General features: G+C 42.0%; 1 protein-coding gene and 1 long non-coding RNA gene across 2 annotated transcripts in view; both read right to left on the reverse strand.

Annotated features, from left to right (window-relative positions):
* Window positions 1–4,231: 4,231 nt before the first annotated feature.
* LOC115082525 lies at window positions 4,232–7,682 on the reverse strand. The gene is made up of 2 exons (XR_003854189.1): window positions 6,269–7,682; window positions 4,232–6,090 (listed from the first exon to the last, which is right to left on the reverse strand). It is a non-coding gene; the product is annotated as an uncharacterized LOC115082525 (long non-coding RNA).
* A 4,079-nt stretch (window positions 7,683–11,761) lies between these two features.
* The window catches only part of LOC115082524 (protein scalloped), a 40,323-nt gene continuing 31,338 nt past the window's right edge, over window positions 11,762–20,746 (reverse strand). Inside the window, exons 3-4 of the mRNA XM_029586754.1 lie at window positions 19,002–19,154; window positions 11,762–13,478 (exon numbers count right to left, since the gene is read on the reverse strand). Of these exons, the coding sequence (XP_029442614.1) occupies window positions 13,365–13,478; window positions 19,002–19,154 (267 nt within the window). The 3' untranslated portion in view covers window positions 11,762–13,364. The remainder of the gene's footprint in view (window positions 13,479–19,001; window positions 19,155–20,746) is intronic.

Consider the following 20,746-nt stretch of genomic DNA (forward strand, 5'->3'; position numbering starts at 1 on the left):
AAGAAACCCTGCACTAAATCTAAGTACCCAGTTTTAATACTCAGCTATTTACAATCGGCCCCTAAGTTGGTACCTGGGATTGGGAGTGTTAAGTAACTTGCTCAAGGTCATAAGGAGCATCAGTGGGAGTTCTTTATTCATTGCCCTCACCACTAGGCCCCTCCTCTGCAAGGGGAGTGAAAGAGGGTGGGGAGGATACTGGTGCTGGGCAGAAGAGGGGCACTCTGGCACAAGGGGGGAGGTGGAATATTAAGGGCTGCCAAGCCACCATTGGGGTTTTTTTTGGGGGGGGGGGGAGGGGCAGGTTGGAAGGTTGTTGGGCTCGCTGAGCCCCCATCATTGTTCTTGCTTGGAGAAGGTAGGTAGAAGGAATTGTGTTGGGATCACCATGGGGGGGGGGGGGGGGAGGCTGAGAGGTGTTAAGTTGTAAATTCATAATTAATAAATACTTGTGTTTTCCATAGGAAGATGGGGTGGCAGGCAGTGCCTCCAAGTGTTCAAAATTTTCACAGTTGAAAGTTAACAAACCTATCCTGAAATAGGACTAAGTGCATACTTGGGGCCCTGGAGTGCGTACTTTTAGCCACATTAAAAAAAAGCACTCCTATGGCTGTTTAGTTCAGGGGAGTAAAATGCCATGCATGCAGATTAATTGTCAGCTATAATCTCCCCAGCTGAATAAAGAGCAGGTGCAAGATAGGAGAGATTCTTTTGGCACATATGCTTTGTGGCTGCTAATTTTCAAAAGAGAAACAATGCGGGTTATTTCCATAGTGTACGTGTTTTAAAAGTGCTCATGCTTTTTGCAGCTTTGTAGGTTGAGAATTGCCTCTTCTCTCCACGTTACCGCGTTACTTTCTTGATCACCTTGTCATTTTTACTCCATAATCTTACATCAAACTCATAATTTTCTCTGTCAGAATGAAAAAGTGCTCGGATTCTCAGCTCTAAATTTTACCTTCCATCAATATTTCAGACTTCTCATTCAATGCCTAATAAAGGAGGATCCGGATTATGATATTGTAAACCACCTGGGTTGGGGAAATTCTTCCACTGATATAGGGCCTCATTTTCTAAAGTATTGCAGGCCTGCGATACTTTAGGGAATGAGGGGCGGGGGCCGAAAAGGGGGGCGGCTGCGCTAGCCGGCAGCGATCGCACTATCGCGGTGCGATAGTTGCCGGTTTCGCACCCAATAGCACCACCATAGAAGGTGCAGCTATTGGGCACGAACTCGGATGCGAAAAGGGCCTTACCTTTTCGTCGTCCGCGGCGTCTTCCCGGAGTTGGCCCCGGTGACGCCCCGACTCCTCTTCCGGGGCCTCCTCTTCCGACTCCGCCCCCCATTTTGGTATCGCGTGTGATCCGATTAGAAAATGAGGCCCATAGTGTGGTTGATGATTTAAGGTTTCCAGGTTATTAATTATGAGAGAAAGTTTCAGTAGACAACTCAATTGATAAAGGTAAGTAAACAAAATACTTTAAATTAAATGTAAATTTTATTTACCTGTAGCAAAGAATTAAGTTGGCAGTAGATTGGCTTCATATATATCAAACAATTTTCTTTCAAAATCAGAGAACATTATACATTTCAGGTATTTGATATACTTCACACCCTTTATATTAATTTAATTTTCAAAAACATTCAAACAGTCACATAACTTTGTACTCTCTCTCTCTTATAATAATAAACTCTTACTATAGAACTTTACTTTTTCTGAGAAAATAAACTACCAGGGCTGTATCAGAACTTAACTCTCAGATAAGTATCACTTCAGATTTGTTTTTGTATTTGAGCTTTCAAATATTATGTATATTTAATTCTTTTTATGTTTTTCCTTAATTAGATGTTCCAGATCTCTGGGTGGTAAGTATGGAGCTATTAATTCTCTGTTCTCTCTCTTGTGTATCTTTTCTGTTACCTTTATTTTTGCCCTTACTTTCTCTCACTATCTTAGTTTTCCTTTGTTTGTCTCTGCCTCTCATGTGTATCTTCTTTAATTCCTGGTTGTTTTTCTTCTTTATTTTTATCATCTTTTGTAGGTAAACCTTTGTCTATGAGTATTTTGGTATGAGTATTTGTGTGGACACTTATCTCCCTTTGTTATGGCTGTAGCTTGGGTATGCACTTTGAGAATGCATCTGCTATACGTTTAATTTTTATCTTAGCTCTGGAACCTAGTTCGGGTGCATAGCTAGGGAAACATTGCTAGTTGATGGTTTCTTCTTCACTTCCTCCAGGATGGGAAGTAGGTCATCTTCTTTCTTGAGTTTGTTGAAGACTTCTTGAATTTTTTTACTAGCTATATAAAACTAATTATGATTCCTCATGCTTAGGTTTAAAATTGAAGGAACAACTATGTTCCTTAATTCATTCTCTCAATATCTTTCTCTCCTGTCAAATTCTTCAACAATGTGTTGCCATAGATTCTTAACAAACAGGTTTAATAACTAGGGGGCCGATGCAATACAGTGCGCTCAGCTGAGTGCACTGTTTAACCCGCAGTTGGACGCAGGTTGTGTAGGCGCAACCTAATCCCCTTATGCAAATGCATGTTGATGAGGCTATTAGTTAATCACCTGAAATTTAAAAAAAAAATGTGTGTCCAATGCGCACACTTTTGTGCTCAGAAATTAACGCCTTCCTAGAGCAGGCGTTAATTTCTGAGCACTCCCAAAAGTTGTACAGGAAAGCAGAAAATTCTGCTTTTCTGTACATCCTCCTACTTAATATCGTTGGAATATTAAGTAGGAGGAACGAAAGATTAAAAAAAAAAAGTTTAAAAAAAGTGCCGCCAGTCAGGGAAACAGACGCTTAGTTAACTAGTGTCCGTTTTCCAAAGTCATGACTGTGCGCTGATTTAGAAAACAGATGCCAATAAATTCAGCGTCTGTTTTCTAAACCGGCGGATGGCCGTGGACAGCCGGCCTCTCCTGGGTGCACGCTGTCAAGGTGTTGCTAGGGGTATGCAATCAACCCTAGCGCTTCCTTGACAGCGCAAACCCTATTTAAAATATTGCATGGCACCCCCAGGAGAGGTGCCTGGAAGCATGTTAGGAAAGCGCCCGGTTTTAGGGCTTTTTCTGCATTTGCCCCAGAGTTTTTCTGTATCCAATTAGAGAATTTCTCTCTCTTATTATTTTTATTAGTAACTTCCCATGTTTCCACAATATTCATGGAATAAGGTAAAGCCTTCTGAACCTAACTTCCAGGCACTTTTTTCTAAATCATGCTGCAATCCTGGCACTATTTTGTGTAACTAAAACTTCCATGTGTGTCTGGAAACTTTATGCAAGGTTGCAATTTATTACACACCTTTGAAATAATCCACTTTATAATGTTGGTCACTTAAGGTTTAGAGTATTCAGAGACTTCAGCAAGTCAGCATTCAGCATATTTGATATCTTTCAATTAAGGATGTGCATTCGTTTGAAACAAAATTATTTCATTTCATAATGTTTTCAAAACAAAACAGAAAAAAAACTAATGAAATTTCATTTGGTTTACTTCACTTCAGTTTCATTGTGAAAATTAAAAAAGAAAAAAAAAACCTATGGCAGCCTATAGATTTCCCCCAGGCCTCTTGAGATTCTCCGGGGCCCTCCTTGGAGCCAACAAACCAAGGCTTCTAATTCCCCCTCCCCAAACAAAATGAAACTGGGCCTCCCCATGTGCTCTCCCTCACCCTTCTCCACAAACGTCTCAGGGCCTCACCCCAGTCGCTACTTGAGGGATGCCCACTCACCTTCTACCCCTAGATCCTCTGAATTTCAGTGGTACTGGTCGGCCCTGAGCCCGATGCCATGTGTGATGCCAAAATGGCACCTCGGGGTTGGCTGGTGCCATTTTCTTGTTTAGCTGTACAAAACTGTGGCTGTACAAGCAAATGGCATTGGCTGGCCCTGAGAAAGCACTATTTTGATGTCACACTATGGAGCGGATCCTCAGGGCTGAGACTAGCATCATAGTGTAACATCAAAATAGCCTGTTCTCAGGGCTGGCTGGGGCGATTTTCTTCTACAGCTGCATGTTTGTACAAGAAAATGGCACTGGCTAGCCCTAAGAAGGCGCCATTTTATGTCACAATATGGCGCTGGTCTCAGGGCCAACTGGTGCCATTGAAATTCAGAGGACATAGGGGTAGGAGGTAAGTAGGCATCGCTCCTGTTCTTCTGGGTGGACTTCACAGATGGGGTAAGTGGGGGCCGGGATAGTTCCTGGCCTACAGACTTTTTTGTGGGAGGGGGTGCATAGGGGTCTGGGGAAGCCCTGTTTCTTTTTTTTTTTTTTTTTATTAATTTAGTCCATTTCTGTAAGGGACAGAAATGGACTAAACATTATACAAAATGATAATCGTGGAAAATAAAACCCAAGAATGAAAGAAAAAAACAAAATGAAATTTTAAAGGCTGCACATTCCTACTTTCAATAGACTGTAATCCAAATATTTACTCTCCTGTTAAAGCTGGTAAACAATTCCCACTAACCAGCTACAAAATTTACCATTACCTATGCTGAATCCTCAACTTTTTAAACCTTTCAAGATTTAAAATCTCACATTCCTACACACAGTCACTCACCTACGTGTTTCTAAATATTGTGCCTTCAATTTTATAGTGTTTTAAACTGCTTCTCTCTTGTGAGGCAGACTCAGCTGCAACATTTCTTCCTAAAGTAGCTTCAACCGTCAATCTCGCACACAGATTCTAACAACCTTTTTTTACAGTGATATTCATGCTCTACTGATGTCACTGGCAAAAGTAGTGCCAATATGGTACTCAACTCCCTATGCAGCCAAAGTACAGCACTCTCCTGCTACAGGTAATGTTCACCTGCAGGAATGCTTGATGATATTAGTGTTGGGTAAAATATCTCCAAAAATCCCAGGGGAATCAGTCGCAGCGTATCTCAGGTATCCTTATGCTTCCCTTTTCACCTTTACTCCTAAGTTACTGCCATGAGGCAGTCTGGTTACTATAGCAATGGCTTCACTGACAGCCTGGAGCCTCAGAGCCCTGCTGAGCTCTGGGCGTCAAACACCGAAAACCTGGTTTGGAATGGAGTCGATTTACATTGTAAACTGCTTTCTAAATATTTCTTTTGCAGTCAAAAATGCATCTTGGGCGTTTTATAGATGATTCATATATGCACAATTTGGTTTTGCCCCAATTTTATGTAAACAATCCAGTGATTTTGACTGATGCCCAATCTGTTTCTCTCTTAAATTTTAAATGCAATAAGGGCTTGGTTGGGAGTCCAGAACCACTAAGCAGGTATCTTTGTGCTTAGTCCTATGTATTTTATGGATTTCTGGATGATTTTAACATCGCTATACTGATGCTGTAATTACCAGATTTCCTAGCTTTAAAGACCCTTCTGGGGCCTAGTCAAGCCCCTCTGGTCTAACCAGGTCTTCTTTACTTTTAATTATTTTCTTATTTTAAACTTATTTTTAATTTTCTACAACGGTGCCATGGGACATGAAGTGACATCAAGCCAATGTCAATTAAAAAACAGAACCTTATCTTCTCTCTAAAGCTGGAGCTTTTCTGGAGAATGGCAACTGTTGTGCCTCAGTAAACGAAATGAAGATCGGTGTGTATGCAAAAGCCCTTTATTGACATTTGCCCGAGTCTGGCCGAGTTTCGCTCTTTAGTCGAGAGTTGCCTCAGGGGCAACTAAAACAAATATTTAAAATGTTAAATGAACACACATAAATCAATAATCAAATTAAAAAACTTAAAAAACGGGAGGACTTTCAGCTGGGAAGCCTCTCAACTGAGAGGCCGGCAGAGGAGGGCAGTTTTTGAGGCTTGATTTACAGCTTGAGCCGTTCCATCGCTGCCCCGAAACCACGTCCCCGGAGTGACGTCATCAGAAGGGGTCGGGACGCTGAGATAAATTCGGGCCACCTGCAGTGAGTAACCGGAGGACTTTCAGCTGGGAAGCCTCTCAACTGAGAGGCCGGCAGAGGAGGGCAGTTTTTGAGGCTTGATTTACAGCTTGAGCCGTTCCATCGCTGCCCCGAAACCACGCCCCCGGAGTGACGTCATCAGAAGGGGTCGGGACGCTGAGATAAATTCGGGCCACCTGCAGTGAGTAACCGGAGGACTTTCAGCTGGGAAGCCTCTCAACTGAGAGGCCGGCAGAGGAGGGCAGTTTTTGAGGCTTGATTTACAGCTTGAGCCGTTCCATCGCTGCCCCGAAACCACGCCCCCGGAGTGACGTCATCAGAAGGGGTCGGGACGCTGAGATAAATTCGGGCCACCTGCGGCGCGCAGCCGCCGGCGCGCGCCGAAGCTGCGCGCCAAAGGGGCGCGCCCCTGGATGAAAATTTCCTTTTGGTAGTTTCTCCTACATTTATGGGTAGGAAACGAAAATCAAAAGTGTGGACATCTTCACCTGCAGCTATGGAAAGTAGGGGACCAATGGATCAGCATGTAGTACGTCGGGTAAGTCAAGCAGCCCGTAGTACTATACCTGATATTTCATTTTCCTCAGGAGCCTCTGAAAGCCCAAGCCAGCAGTTTCAAGCTCAAGACCATATAGACGTGGGGTTACCCAATTCATCAAGTTCAGAGGTAGTAGAAACTATTGCTGACCTTCCTCCTCTAGAGGAAGATAGTACCAACGACGCGGTCCTAAATGGAGAAGCAGGACTACAGATACTTAGTTCTGCACCCTTAGACCCGCAGAATATAACCCTGACTGATGTGTGGAAGGCTATAAATGACCTTCAGAAGATTATGACAGGCTTTATGTTGCAAACTAAGAAAGGGAATGTCGAAATGAAAAATGATTTACATAAATGTGATAACCGTTTAAAACAATTGGAGGAGACAGGAAAGATCACTACAGATCAAATAACCAAACTACAGATAGCAAATAATTCCTTTATCAAAGATAGTTTGAGTACCCAAAGGCAGATAGAGAACTTGGAAAATGAGAACAGGGTTAAGAACTTAAGGTTCTTAAATTTCCCCATGACGAGACTTCTCTCTGCTATTGAGTTACTAAAAAAATATCTTAAAGAGAATTTGGCTATACTTGATGTAGATGATAAGTCCATATCCAAAATTTATTATGTAATGACCTCTAAGCTTAAGAGACAGGAAGGAGAGGGTGGGATGGACAGTATACAGCAAGAGTCCCCCAATTTAACCTCCTTCTTGGAGTCATCTATTGACGACATCCCACAAAGAGCTACTCTTTTAGTAACTTTTTGTAAAGAAAATGATAAGGTTAATATATTGCAGAAATACTTTAAAAATAGGGAAGTTCTATTTTGTGGGTATAAAGTCCAAGTATTTCCGGATGTGTCACGATCAACACAATACAGGAGGAAACAATTTCTTTCCTTGAAAGCTCGAGTATTGTCCCTAGGGGCAACATATTTTCTTAAATTCCCCTGTAAATGCCTGGTGATTTATCAAAATCATAAATTTATCTTTCAGGATCCTACACACCTGGAAGTATTTTTGACAGATAAGGAAAAGGTCTGAGTTGTTAAAGAACTGCATTTAAAAATGATAGCCCAGCAAAATGCTATTATATTATATAACATTTACTAGTTAAGTATTTCCTATTTAGGTCCTCCCATTTTTGGGGACTATTGGATTTGCATCTTAGAAGTAATTACTTTTGGAATTATTTGATGTACTATGGTTATGTTGATTGCAAATTGTTTCCTGATTTTTTGCATATTTTATAATTTGTAAAAATTTCAATAAACTATTAAAAAAAAAAAAAAAAAAACAAAACTTAAAAAACAACATCCATAAGTGTACAAATGTGACAAATAATGCAAATCATAACATATATGTGTGTTGACAACATAATGGAATACAGAAACCGCATTGAAAAGGACACAGGACACAATCTGTGTGCAGGTATCACAAAGAACAGACAACGGTTGTGAAAACAAGTTAGAATCTGCTGGAGAGGATTGACTTGGTGTTAGTATAGACCGTGATACAATTCTAGTGGTTAAAATATATTAATTAAAAGATATTTAAAAGGAGACAACTAAAATTAAGAATGCTTACTAAATTATAGCAGGACTAATCACACGCCTGCAGGGCTGAAGCCCAATGTTTGTGGATCCACAATTATATGCGTTGTCTGTTCTTTGTGATACCTGCACACAGATTGTGTCCTGTATCCTTTTCAATGCGGTTTCTGTATTCCATTATGTTGTCAACACACATATATATATATTATGATTTGCATTATTTGTCAAGTTTGTACACTTATGGATGTTGTTTTTTAATTTGATTATTGATTTATGTGTGTTCATTTAACATTTTAAATGTTTGTTTTTAGTTGCCCTGAGGCAGCTCTCGACTAAAGAGCGAAACTCGGCCAGAGTCGGGCAAATTTCAATAAAGGGCTTTTGTATACACACAGATCTTCATTTTGTTTACTGCTACACAGCCAACTGGATTGGCTTCCAATTTGTTTTCTGGGTCCACCTGTTGTGCCTCTTCATAAAATTGGTAACTGAGAAGAAGTTGAAAATTCCAAGTCAATTAGTCTTACTTTAGTGCTGGCAAAATGAATGGATTCTGCACTGAAGAAATGGATAGCCAAGTATCCAGAATCAAGTAGGCTCTAAGTCAGCATGACTTTACCAGAGGGATATTTTATCAAACAATTCAGATCAACTTCTTTGACTGAGTGACAAGAAAATGTAATCAAGAGTGTGCACTGAATGCAGCTTTTAATAATATCCCTACATTAGAGGTTCGTAAATAAACAGAACAGCTTGAGGGTAGGTCTTAAAGTGATGGACTGGATTAGAAACTGGTTGAATGATAATCAGCAAAGGGTAGTGGTAAATGAAATTTTCTCTGAAGAAGGAAGGGTGATTTATGGAGTGGCTCAGGGATCTATTCTGGGGTCATTTCTATTAAATATCTTCTTGAGCAACATTGTAGAAGGGCAACTGCAGCCAGAGGGATGCTAGGGTGCATAGGAAGAAGAATAAGCAGCAGAAAAACTGAGGTTGTAATGCCTCTGCACTGGTAGTTGTGAGACCCCACCTAGAATATTGTTTCCACAATACTGTGTTTCCACAAAATTGTGTTTCCAATTCTGGAGGCTATGCCCTTGAAACTGTTTGGAAAGCAGTTCATGGAAAGGCTACCAAAATGATGCAGGGTCTACACCAAATGTTGGATGAGAATTAGACTAAGGATCTATATTTGGATATCCCCGAGGACAGGAACATTCAAATACTGCAAAAGTATAAATCAGATCCTTGTGACCTGGACTTGCCACTGTCGGAGACAAAATGCTGGGCTTGACGGACCTTGGGCTGACCCAGCATGGCATTTCTCAGGTTCAGAGGAAGGAATGTTCAAGAACAAGTCATCACAATATGAAGCTCCAGTCAGCTAGATTTAGGAGCAACATCAGAAAAACACTTCTTCAAGGAAAGAGTAGTGGATGCATGGAACAGCCTTCTAATGGAGGAGACAGAGGGAGATGATTCAGACTTTTAAATACCTGAAAGGTATTCAAAAGGCACAAGAGACCAACCTTTTCCAGTAGAAAGGAAACTGTATTACTAGGTAGGGGGTCATAATATGAAACTCAGGGGGTAGACTCAGGAACGTCATCAGGAAATATTTTTTCATGGAGAAGGTGGTGGATGCCTGGAATGCCTATCCGAAGCAGGCGATGAACACAAAATGGTGACAGAATTAAAAAGGAGCCCTAGTGGCAAGAGGATGGAAAGGAAGTACTGGAATAACCTGTAGTAACTTCTCTGTAGGGCATTTACTTGCACAGGGTGGGCAGTCATAAACCTAAAGGGGGAAACCTGCACGGAGCAGCAGTTATAACCCTAAACAAGAAGGCGAGAAAGTAAACTGCACCGGGCGACAGTTCTAACCGTAAAACACCTTGCAGATAAAGACCACGTTGGTCTTTATCTGCCATCATTTCCTGTTACTGTTTGTAGGAAAGAGGCAGATGATGAAAAGTGTTTTCAGCTACGAGGGATGCAGGCAGTTTGTACAGTAACGTTCCCAATGAATTGTGCAAGAGACTATTGATTTTTTAGGGGGTAATTTTCAGACTGGCTGCATGACTGCAAATTCTTTAGGTGCTTTTTACCTGCGGACTTTGCACTAGTTTTCAAATTGAAACATGCGCATACTTTCACTTTGCAAGTTGCCTAAGGAAAATTATCTGAACACATTTGTAGCGGCTAATTTATGCAGGTACTTTTTCCTGGCAAAAACTAGGCACATATTTTTGAAAATTCAAAGTATGTGCATAGTTCCTAACCTTACCCCCAGGAATACCTTCCCCTACTGCAGGTAAAAGTATGGTGTAGTAGACCCAGGTTTACCTGCATATAGGGTGGGAAATTTTCTAAAAGCCCATTTCCATGGTTAAAGCACTTTATTGTTATTTTACTGTGCTGATTTGTATTTTAATGTTTTAATTAATGTATGTGTCATTTTTGCTTTGTATGTTTATTTATTGTAAACCGATATGATCGAACCCCGATATGTCGGTATATAAAGAATAATAAACTGTAAACTATATTTTACCTGCAGAAATGGATTTTAAAATTATCCTCTTAATATTACTATTGGATGGAGTTTTACAAGAGAATGACTTTAAATTTGAAGGCGTGTACATTTCACATGGTCACCTGACACGTTCTTGTATCTGTTTGTAAATGCTGAAGTGTTCCAATGTTAGATCTCACCCAAGACTGTAGGAGAGCATGGTTTGTGGTGTACTCTGGAATATCTGTCTACAGAAACCATGATTCCTAGAGTAATTGATGAAAAGTGACTGATGAAAAGTGACAAATGAAAATTTGCTTTTCACTACGTGACATTCTCTTCCAAATCTGGCAGGAAGGTTTTTATTTTTAAGAATAAGGAGGATCAGTGGCCATATTGTCCTGGGGACATAAATTATATTCTTTGCAGATTGTCATACCTTTTATTGGATTAGCATAACTATTTACACAAAGATGCTGCTCATGAGCTTTCAAGACGTCCCTTCCAGATGACATCTAAAAATAGAACCTTTGTGATACTGAAAGCCTGTATCAACACTATAAAATTTTCAGGGTGGTATTATAATATTCAAGGAATGAAGTATCAGGATAAATTCTAGGGCAATATGTTGACATCAAAATCTAAGAGGCCCATTTTCAAAGGGTTTGTCTGGCGCCCTTCTGAATTTAAGTTGAACAAATTATGAGGTTTGAAATATCCCCTCCCCCGCCTTGCCTGGACAAAATATATCTGGGTAAAAGAAAGTGGCGTTGGCGGTGTGGTTTCATTTTTGTCCAGACAGTGCTGATCGTCAGCACTGCCCAGACAAAGTTAACATGGGTAACTCTGGTGGGCCAATCAGCAGCCCTAAAGTGACCCAGACAATTTTGTCCAGGTAATTTTAGACAGGATATTGAGCCTGGCCTTATTTGGGCTGACTATCTGGATGAAGTTAATCGAACAAAGCTGTTCGAGTAACTCTGTCTGGACACAGCCGGCTGATTATCAGTCTCTAACTTTCTTGAATTGCAATGTGTGCATGTGTATGATCAAGAGAAACCAATATGGAGCAGTGACCTGCTGAACTTAGGTACCTGCTTGGAGTATTTTGTTTTGAGTGTGATAAGATCAGTGTTATATTATTATAATATATGCCAAAAGGCATCAATACCATGGTTGCTCAAGGTTAACAAACACTTTATCTATACCACAAAAGTGAAATATGAGGGATGCCAATGTAAAATACTAATTCCCAGGAGCAGCATTTATTCATATCTGCTTTGACGAATGTTATATCGTGCAGGTATACCACCTGCAGAGTCTTCAGACCTTCAACAATAATGTGTGAGAACAGACAGATTGACAGTCTTTGCTAAGTTGTCTGTAATCTTTCCCAAAGTTATGCAATCCGTATCCATTCAAGTGCTGTGCATATCTCTTGACTGCGGAGCTTGGGAGCAGTGAAAAGCAAGCAAGGAACTCTGGTCACTACATTGGCTCGCCATCTGCTTCCGCATACAATTCGAGCTTCACACTCTGCAGCTCTTCATTACCTCCTCTCTTTATCTCTCTGTGCCTCTACTGCCATTACCACTGTTCTTCAGGCAAGCTAAACTTTCAACACCATGCTGTCAACCTTCCTGAGTTAGTGCATCATGCCCTTTCTCTGGCCATATTCAAGTCTTGCTTAAAAACCCACCATTTTGAGGTTGTTTTTAAATCTTAAATTCTGGCTCTTCCAGATCGGAGCCTTTTCAATTTTCACCATGTTTGCTATAATAAATATAATTCCCCGAAGCCTCCTACTTGTCTTATCTGTGTCTTGACTAGACTATAAGCTCCATGGAGAAGGGACTTTCTCTGGTGTGTTTTTGTATAGTTCTCCATATGCACTATAGATTAGAAGCCGTTGTAAAGGAGGGAAAATGAACAAGTATTTGTGCAGGTCCTCCTCCCCATCTTTCCAAAACACTCTCTCAGATCAAACCGTGTCACTGTTCAGGTGTGATAGCAGCTGCGTGGCCCATCTGAATTGTTGAAGTCCAAGCTCATACCTACCTTCCAGTACTATATTATGTGGCAGGGAGTACCCACAGGGAATCCAGATCCCAACTCCGATCTGCGGTGCATCTATCCCAGTCTTTCAGCTGGGAATCTGATGCTGTTGACTAAGACCTTGACTACCTATTGGGATTTTGCCATCACCTCAAAGCTTGGTTACTCACCCACCCGCATGGCATCGAACTCTGGCTTGCTGTTTAGTATCTTATACTGACAATAAGGTTTGGTGCGATGCTGACTGCATTTGATTACATTTGCAGTATTTTCAATTATGCCTTTGATTACTTGCATCCATGCTGTTTCTTTGTAAAAGATGCAAAGATTTTTCTTTTTTCTTTATTAGTATTGGTTTAATAGATTGATTTAAAAAAAGGTGAATGTCAGAGAACACCATATTATGGAATGGTGGCACCAAATAACAGGACACATGAAAACCCAATGCCACTGGAAGGGAACTGACTGCACTGGCGACCTTCACAGCATGAAACCGTGTAGCTGTGCTGGGTTATTCTTCCCACACCTGGTTGGTTTACAGAAATACTGCATGCAACTTTTCCTTTCCTCCTTTGTTTTGTCTTTTGATTTACAATGTTTGCAAAAAAAATAATAGCACTGATTTATTTTGACTTGCAGTCACAAAATAGCTATAGTGTGTGCTTTCCTGAAAATAGATAAAAGTCTTCAAGATATTATTAATTTTTGGCATGAAGGGTTTTGTAGGCACAGTTTTCCTCTCGAGTGTCTCATGGTGCCCAACTGGGCTCACGTTGGCAAAATTTGCTAGTCCTTCACGAGTCGGTAAATGTGGTGTTGAGCACCATGCTCACTAGCTGACACCTCAAAAACATATGCTATACACAGCAGCGTCTCTTGCGTGTCCCTGTTTGTTACAACCTAAGAGAATAAAAAAAAAGGAAAACAAGATAAATAGGATGCACCTGTGTCCATACTTTTTTGTAACCAGTATTTACATGGTAACACAGTAGATGTTGGCAGATAAACATTTGGCCTGTCCAGTCGTCTCTTCCTACACTCTCTCAGCTGTTAGCCATACAAGCTTGCCCGTCTGCAAGCTATTGCTCCTTCTTCCTCTCTGGGAAATGCAATCCCCTTACTGGCTAGCTTTACCCAGATAGTTGTTCCTCGATCTATATTCTTGTTTGTGTCCACAGTTCCTCAGAACCTTTCAGATCTTAGATTTTCCTCAACACAACCACTCATGATCCTGAAGTCGACGCTCCTAAAGTCTAGGTCCTTTGTGCTAATACTATTCGATTTAGGTCTGAATATAGGATTATACCACACTGTATGGCAATCATTAGACCCTACGATGTCAATATTCAAAGGGGTTGGTTTGGCTAAATTCAGGACTTAGCCGGACAAACCCTGAGTTTTGAATTTTCTGCCTCTCAGAAAGGGTAAGTTTTAGCTGGATAAGTCATTACCCAGCCAAAACTTACCCAGATATAAAAATAGAGGTGGTGAGGGAGTGTTCCATGGGCAGAGCTTAAACTCAACAGGGTAAGTTTGGTCATGCTCGACATCGGGTCTAAATGTATCTGGGTACATTTACCCAGATAACCTTAAACCTCACTGGCTACACTCAGCATAGAGTGAGAAGTTGAAAAACAAAACACAAATAAACCTCTCAGGCTAGCAGTGGCCCACACCCCTGTTCCCCTGCTTAAAAATGTGGGGCACCATTCCCTCCCAAATATCCTAAAGCTTTCTATAACCCCCCCATATGAGAGGAGAAGCAACTCTTACCTCCTCCTTACAATGTCCAAATTGGTATGCTGGGGAGAAGCCGCCAGGCCCTCATCCCTCCTTGCACAACATTGCCTTTAAAAATGCTGGCCCTGATGCCACCCCTACTGCCAGAAGCCAAAATGATGCAAGATGCCAACAACCCCCTCCCACCCACCTGAAGTGACTCAACATTGTGGACATCCACTCCCTAGCCACCTGACCACTCCCCACACACACACACACACACTTCCAAGACATCGTGCCTCACCAGGCGAACACATCTGACTAAGCATCCAGTTTTTGCCCTGACAGCAATATGATTAGTGTACACTATCAGTGTTGCTGTCAGAGCAGTGCTGAATGCTGGGAGGACACAGGCTTACAGACCTTTCAGCAGCACTGATAATGTACATTAACATTACCGTCAGTGGAGAGGATCGAAGCTTGTGTCCCCTCTGCTAGGCGTTTGACTCTTCTTCAGGTAGGATGTCTTGGGCGTGGGATCAGGGGAACCCAACAATCAGGCCGATACAGTAAAGTTCGCGGGAGAGTGGGCGAGAGCCCAGGCCACTCAACTGTGCGTGCGATTCACCAAAAAAAACCTATTCAAATTAGGGCCCGCGGAAAAAAGAGGCGCTAGGGACACTAGCGCGTCCCTAGTGCCTCTTTTTTGACAGGAGAAGTGGCTGTCAGCGAGTTTGACAGCCGACGCTCAATTTTGCTGGCGTCAGTTCTCAAACCCGCTGACAGCCACGGGTTCGGAAACCGGATGCCGGCAAAATTGAGCATCCGGTTTTCAAGCCGCGGGCCGATTTTAATTTTTTTAAATTTTGAATTATTTTTTACTTTGGGACCTCTGACTTAATAAATATCGTCGTGATATTAAGTCGGAGGGTGCACAGAAAAGCAGTTTTTACTGCTTTTCTGTACACTTTCCCGGCGCTGGCAGAAATTAACGCCTACCTTTGGGTAGGCGCTAATTTCTGAAAGTAAAATGTGCGGCTTGGCTGCACATTTACTTACTGAATCGCACGGGAATAACTAATAGGGCCATCAACATGCATTTGCATGTTGCGGGTGCTATTAGTTTCGGGGGGGGGGGGGGGTTGGATGCGCGTTTTCGATGCGCTATTACCCCTTACTGAATAAGGGGTAAAGCTAGCGCGTCAAAAACGTGCATCCAAACACGGGTTAACAGTGCGCTTCGCCAGAGTGCACTGTACTGTATCGGCCTGAATGCTAGGATGGTGGTATCGGAGCCTGGGTGGGGGTGGAGTCCAGCAGCGTGAGTGGAACGGGGGTGTCGGCACTGTTCATCACTGTGGCTTCTGGTGGAAGGGAGGGGGGATGTGTGTTTGTGTATAAGTGTGGGAGAGGGAGAGGGAAGCATCATCTCTAAAGGCCAGGTTGGAGCAGTGAATGTAGAGGGGCTGACAGATTCTCCCAGCATAAGAATTTGATGACATGGGGAGGTGGTAAGAGCATCTTCTTCTCGCGGGGGTAACAGAAGGCTTTGGGGGATTTAGGCAGGGAGTGGTGGTGGTAGGGGGTATCCTGTGTTTTTAAGCAGAGGAATTAAGGAATCAGGCTGCTACGGCCCTGACAATTTTTTTTTTCACTTTGGGTGGGGACAGAGGGGGAAATGTGGCGGCTACTGCTCTGAGATTTTTTTTTTTCAAATACTGAGTAAGCTGGTGAGTGACAAAGTTACCCAGAAAACTTTATTCAAGTATATTTAGTGGGAGACTTGTCCCGTTGAATATTCAGCTAACTTTACCCAGATATCTTTGCTGCCTGCTGGCCTACTAAATACGAACCTCTAAATTTTCTCTTAACTATGATGTCAGTAAGACTGTATCCATTTGTTAGTATCAGATCCAATATAACCTCCCCTCAGGTGAGTTCTTCAGCCTCAGGAATACCTCTCTAGCATCTCCAGCCCCGACTAATCCAGGGTGCAGAAGACCAGCAACCTACAGTGAAGGCCTTGCACAGATTTTGCATTTGGATAAATATGTTTGAGATACGAATGGAATGAATGTCTTTCAGATTTATTTGTGAGAAAGTTAAATGAGGCTTGTACCGTAGTGTCTCCACCTACATGGCAATATCCACGGAAGCTGAATAATATGGATAGAGGAAGCACCTGCCCCCTCTCCGAAAAAGATTCTTCTAGCCCAGTCTCCAGAGACTCAGCTAAGAGATAGGGAGGTCAAAAGGGTTGTCTGGCTACTTTTGGCAGGTAGCTGGATGAATTTTTGGGGTTGAAATTCCACCCCAAGCCACTGCTTAGTGGGTAAATTTTGAGTGTGTAACTCATGTATACAAAATTTACCCGCTTAATAATAGGTGGACTGGAGGCAGTCAAAGGACGCAGTTAAACTTTTAGTACTCAACACCAATACTCTGTGCTGGCTGGAGAGAGCTCTGCACCCAAGTCTAGGCAGAAAAATAGCTGTCCTAAAGTTGACCAGATGAAGTTGTCTAAATAACTTTCTCCAGAAATATTTAGCGGCAGACTTATGTGCTTAAGGTTTGCTGAATATATGTATAAAGTTATTCATAGAACTTCATCCGGCTTAACCTTCCTGCTTGCTGGCTTGATGAATATCAACCTTGTAGAAGAAAGATCCAGCAAAAATTTGTAAACTCTGCAGAAAGTCTACAGCATGGAGGATTATTCTTGCTTCTTGAAGAGGGCCTCTGGAGAGAACGTGTTAGGATTTATGATGAGCTTTTTCAGGGGCTGATATCCTTAAAACACCTTCCTATGATCTAAATCTGCCACCTTCTGGAATATTTCAAACTTTCCTTGCGCTGGAGGGCCACTTTAAGAAGATATGATATGCTGTTTACCTCTCGTTTGTCTTATGATTTATTTCCTATCCATTTTATTTCCTTCAGTGATAAACTGAATTGCAATCGGTACACCAACCTCAGTTACGTAGCTGTCATTATTTGAAGGATGTCTGGTACAATTGCATGGCCATGAGTCCTGCTTTTATAGTCCAGGCCTCATGTGCCAATGAGAGGTGTTCCCTGGTCTAAGAGTGCATAAAAGTGTCTCCCTTATCCCAGCAGGGAATGACCTCTCTAAGGCTGACTGGCACGGAAGAGTCAGAGGAAAGTAGACCCTGGATGAAAAATCTTGTTGGTGCTCTGTGTGCGAAACATGTTGGAATAATAAAGCTAAGAATGCTTGATTGGAAGTAACTCCTAAGAAGCTAGAATACAATTCAGGGAGATCAGTCTACCTGTGGGAGGGAAGGAAAAGTAAAATTATGGATACTGTGAGATCCATATTGAGACACAAATTTACCCGGCTAACTTTGGAGGCATATTCTATAGTGCAGCTGCACTACTGAATATAGCCAGCTATTTTAAAGTAAGCTGCCTAACTTTAGGACGGGTCTTTAGCCAGACCAGACTTAGCTGGCTAGGCTATCTGGCTAACTCTGAATATTGGACTTAGGGGGTCCTTTTTCGCATACGATACCTAGATCAGGGCAGGTTCTGGATGGCATCCGCACCGGAAGGGGAGGAGTCGGGGCGGCACCAGGGCAGACGCCGCAAAGACATCGCTGATGGCGAAAAGGTAAGGAGCCTTATCGCCGTCAGTAACGCGGCCAATAGCAGCACTTTTCACGGTGGTGCTATTGGTTTGCGAAAGCCGGCAGCGATTGCACCGCGGTGGTGCGATTGTTTCCGGCTTTCGCAGGCCCATCCCCTGCTTCGCCATCCCGCCCCCCGTTACTGCCGGATTTTCTAAGTTCTGCGAACTTAGAAAATCCAGGCCTTAGCTGGCTAGCTCAACTCTTCCAAGTTACGGCCACAGAATGCCCCTAGCTTACCCCTAGATTTATTAAAGTGCTATTTTTATAGCAGAAATAGCACCTGCGATAAAAAAAAAAGGGGCATGGTTAGGCTTTTCCCTGTTCCCATATCGCATAGGCAATTTATTGCACCTGCGCTAATTTTCACTCTCTACCTAGCTTCAAACAAGCTAGGTAGAGAGTGCATTGTACAAATCAACTCTTGTACCCTTCATCGATTCAAACAGCAGAAAATCTTCAGTGATGTCAATTTTGCTGTTCATACCTCCTACTGTGTATGTAAAAACACCCCCCCAAACCCCCACATCGAGTTAAAAGTGCCCCTTCTTACAGTGGTATAAGTAGTAAACTTACAGAGTCTCTCTCTCTCGTGCAATAAAAACCTTTTTGCCTGGTATACGTCTGGCCAAACTCTTCCCACTTGCATAGCAAATATGACATTTGCATAATAATGCACATTGTGCTATTCAACACGCACGTTACGGCATTATCGCATGTGTTGGGGCCTTAATGCAAAATGATAAATGACCCTGCAAGTTGGCTAAATTCAGCCAGCTAGAACTTAGCAAGATAAGTGCCCAAATATTCATTTAGCATGCTCATTTCTGAATTAGCTGGCTAAATGCTGTGTTTTTAGCTGTTGTTTACCGAGATTTCTCTGGACTAGTGAAGGATGTCACTTTTCCAAAGCGACAGGAGGTCCACTTGAAAGAAGGAAGAAATAACTTTGCCTGGATATATACATGTGAAAAGTCTCCTTTTATTTCTCCTATTTGGTAAAATGGGTATAACTGCTCCCCCCACCCCCAAACAAAACAGAATCCTTGAATCCTACCTGTAAAATAGTGAAGTTTTCCAACACGCTGTTCATCATATATTTTTCCGGCAAATGTTTGAGTTTGTGAATGAAGTTGATCATGTACTCGCAAAGGGGCGAGCGGTGGATGCGATACAAATAATGCCCGCTCTCAAATCGAGCGTACTCTGTCTGGAAATGGAAGAGACAAAATGTATATTTGAGGGTGAGGTTTCAAATGTGCTCGCATGCATGAAAAAGTCTGTGAGTGCTTTCACCCGCAGGCTTTGTGCCACTTTACAAAGGGAATGTATGAATGGTTATTTCCCTTGAAAACTGCTAAGAAAAAAAAAAATGCCCCGCAGAGATTTACTCTTGCTTTTTCTCTTGAAAATAAGGGGCACTAATTTGAAAATGTGATCTATGTGCATTATTTCTTTCCTCGCCCTAAATACATCTCTAGAACGCCTACATCTTATCCACCTAAGAGTAAGAACATAAGAAATTGCCATGCTGGGTCAGACCAAGGGTCCATCAAGCCCAGCATCCTGTTTCCAACAATGGCCAAACCAGGCCACAAGAACCTGGCAATTACCCAAACACCAAGAAGATCCCATGCTACTGATACCATTAATAGCAGTGGCTATTACCTAAGTAAACTTGATTAATAGCAGTTAATGGACTTCTCCAAGAACTTATCCAAACCTTTTTTGAACCCAGCTACACTAACTGCACTAACCACATTCTCTGGCAACAAATTCCAGAGCTTTATTGTGCGTTGAGTGAAAAAGAATTTTCTCCGATTAGTCTTAAATGTGCTACTTGCTAACTTCATGGAATGCCCCCTAGTCCTTCTATTATCCGAAAGTGTAAATAACAGATTCACATCTTCTGGTTCAAGTCCTCTCATGATCTTAAAGACCTCTAGCATATCCCCCCTCAGCCGTCTCTTCTCCAAGCTGAACAGCCCTAACCTCTTCAGCCTTTCCTCATAGGGGAACTGTTCCATCCTCTTTATCATTTTGGTTTCCCTTCTCTGTACCTTCTCCATCGCAACTATATCTTTTTTGAGATGCGGCGACCAGAATTGTACACAGTATTTAAGGTGTGGTCTCACCATGGAGCAATACAGAGGCATTATGACATTTTCTGTTTTATTAACCATTCCCTTCCTAATAATTCCTAACATTCTGTTTGCTTTTTTGACTGCTGCAGCACACTGAGCTGAGGATTTTAATGTATTACCCACTATGATGCCTAGATCTTTTTCCTGGGTGGTAGCTCCTATTATGGAACCTAACATTGTGTAACTACAGCAAGGGTTATTTTTCCCTTAATGCAACACCTTGCACTTGTCCACATTAAATTTCATCTGTCATTTGGATGCCCAGTCTTCCAGTCTTGCAAGGTCCTCCTGTAATGTATCACAATCCACTTGTGATTTAACTACTTTGAATAATTTTGTATCGTCCGCAAATTTGATAACCTCACTCGTCGTATTTCTTTCCAGATAATTTATAAGTATATTGAAAAGCACAGGTCCAAGTACAGATCCCTGAGGCACTCCACTGTTTACCCTTTTCCACTGAGAAAATTGTCCATTTAATCCTACTCTGTTTCCTGTCTTTTAACCAGTTTGTAATCCATGAAAGGACATTGCCTCCTATTCCCCCTCGGGAACTTTTAGGCAGATAAGGGTAGGCAGTTTCCAGACAGCCAATTTACCCAGATAAATACCGAAAACCACCCACCCCTAACCTTGCTAGAAGGCCCTGTGTGGTTCC

The sequence above is a fragment of the Rhinatrema bivittatum genome, unplaced genomic scaffold, assembly GCF_901001135.1.
Source record: "Rhinatrema bivittatum unplaced genomic scaffold, aRhiBiv1.1, whole genome shotgun sequence".
NCBI classification, from domain to species: Eukaryota; Metazoa; Chordata; class Amphibia; order Gymnophiona; family Rhinatrematidae; genus Rhinatrema; species Rhinatrema bivittatum.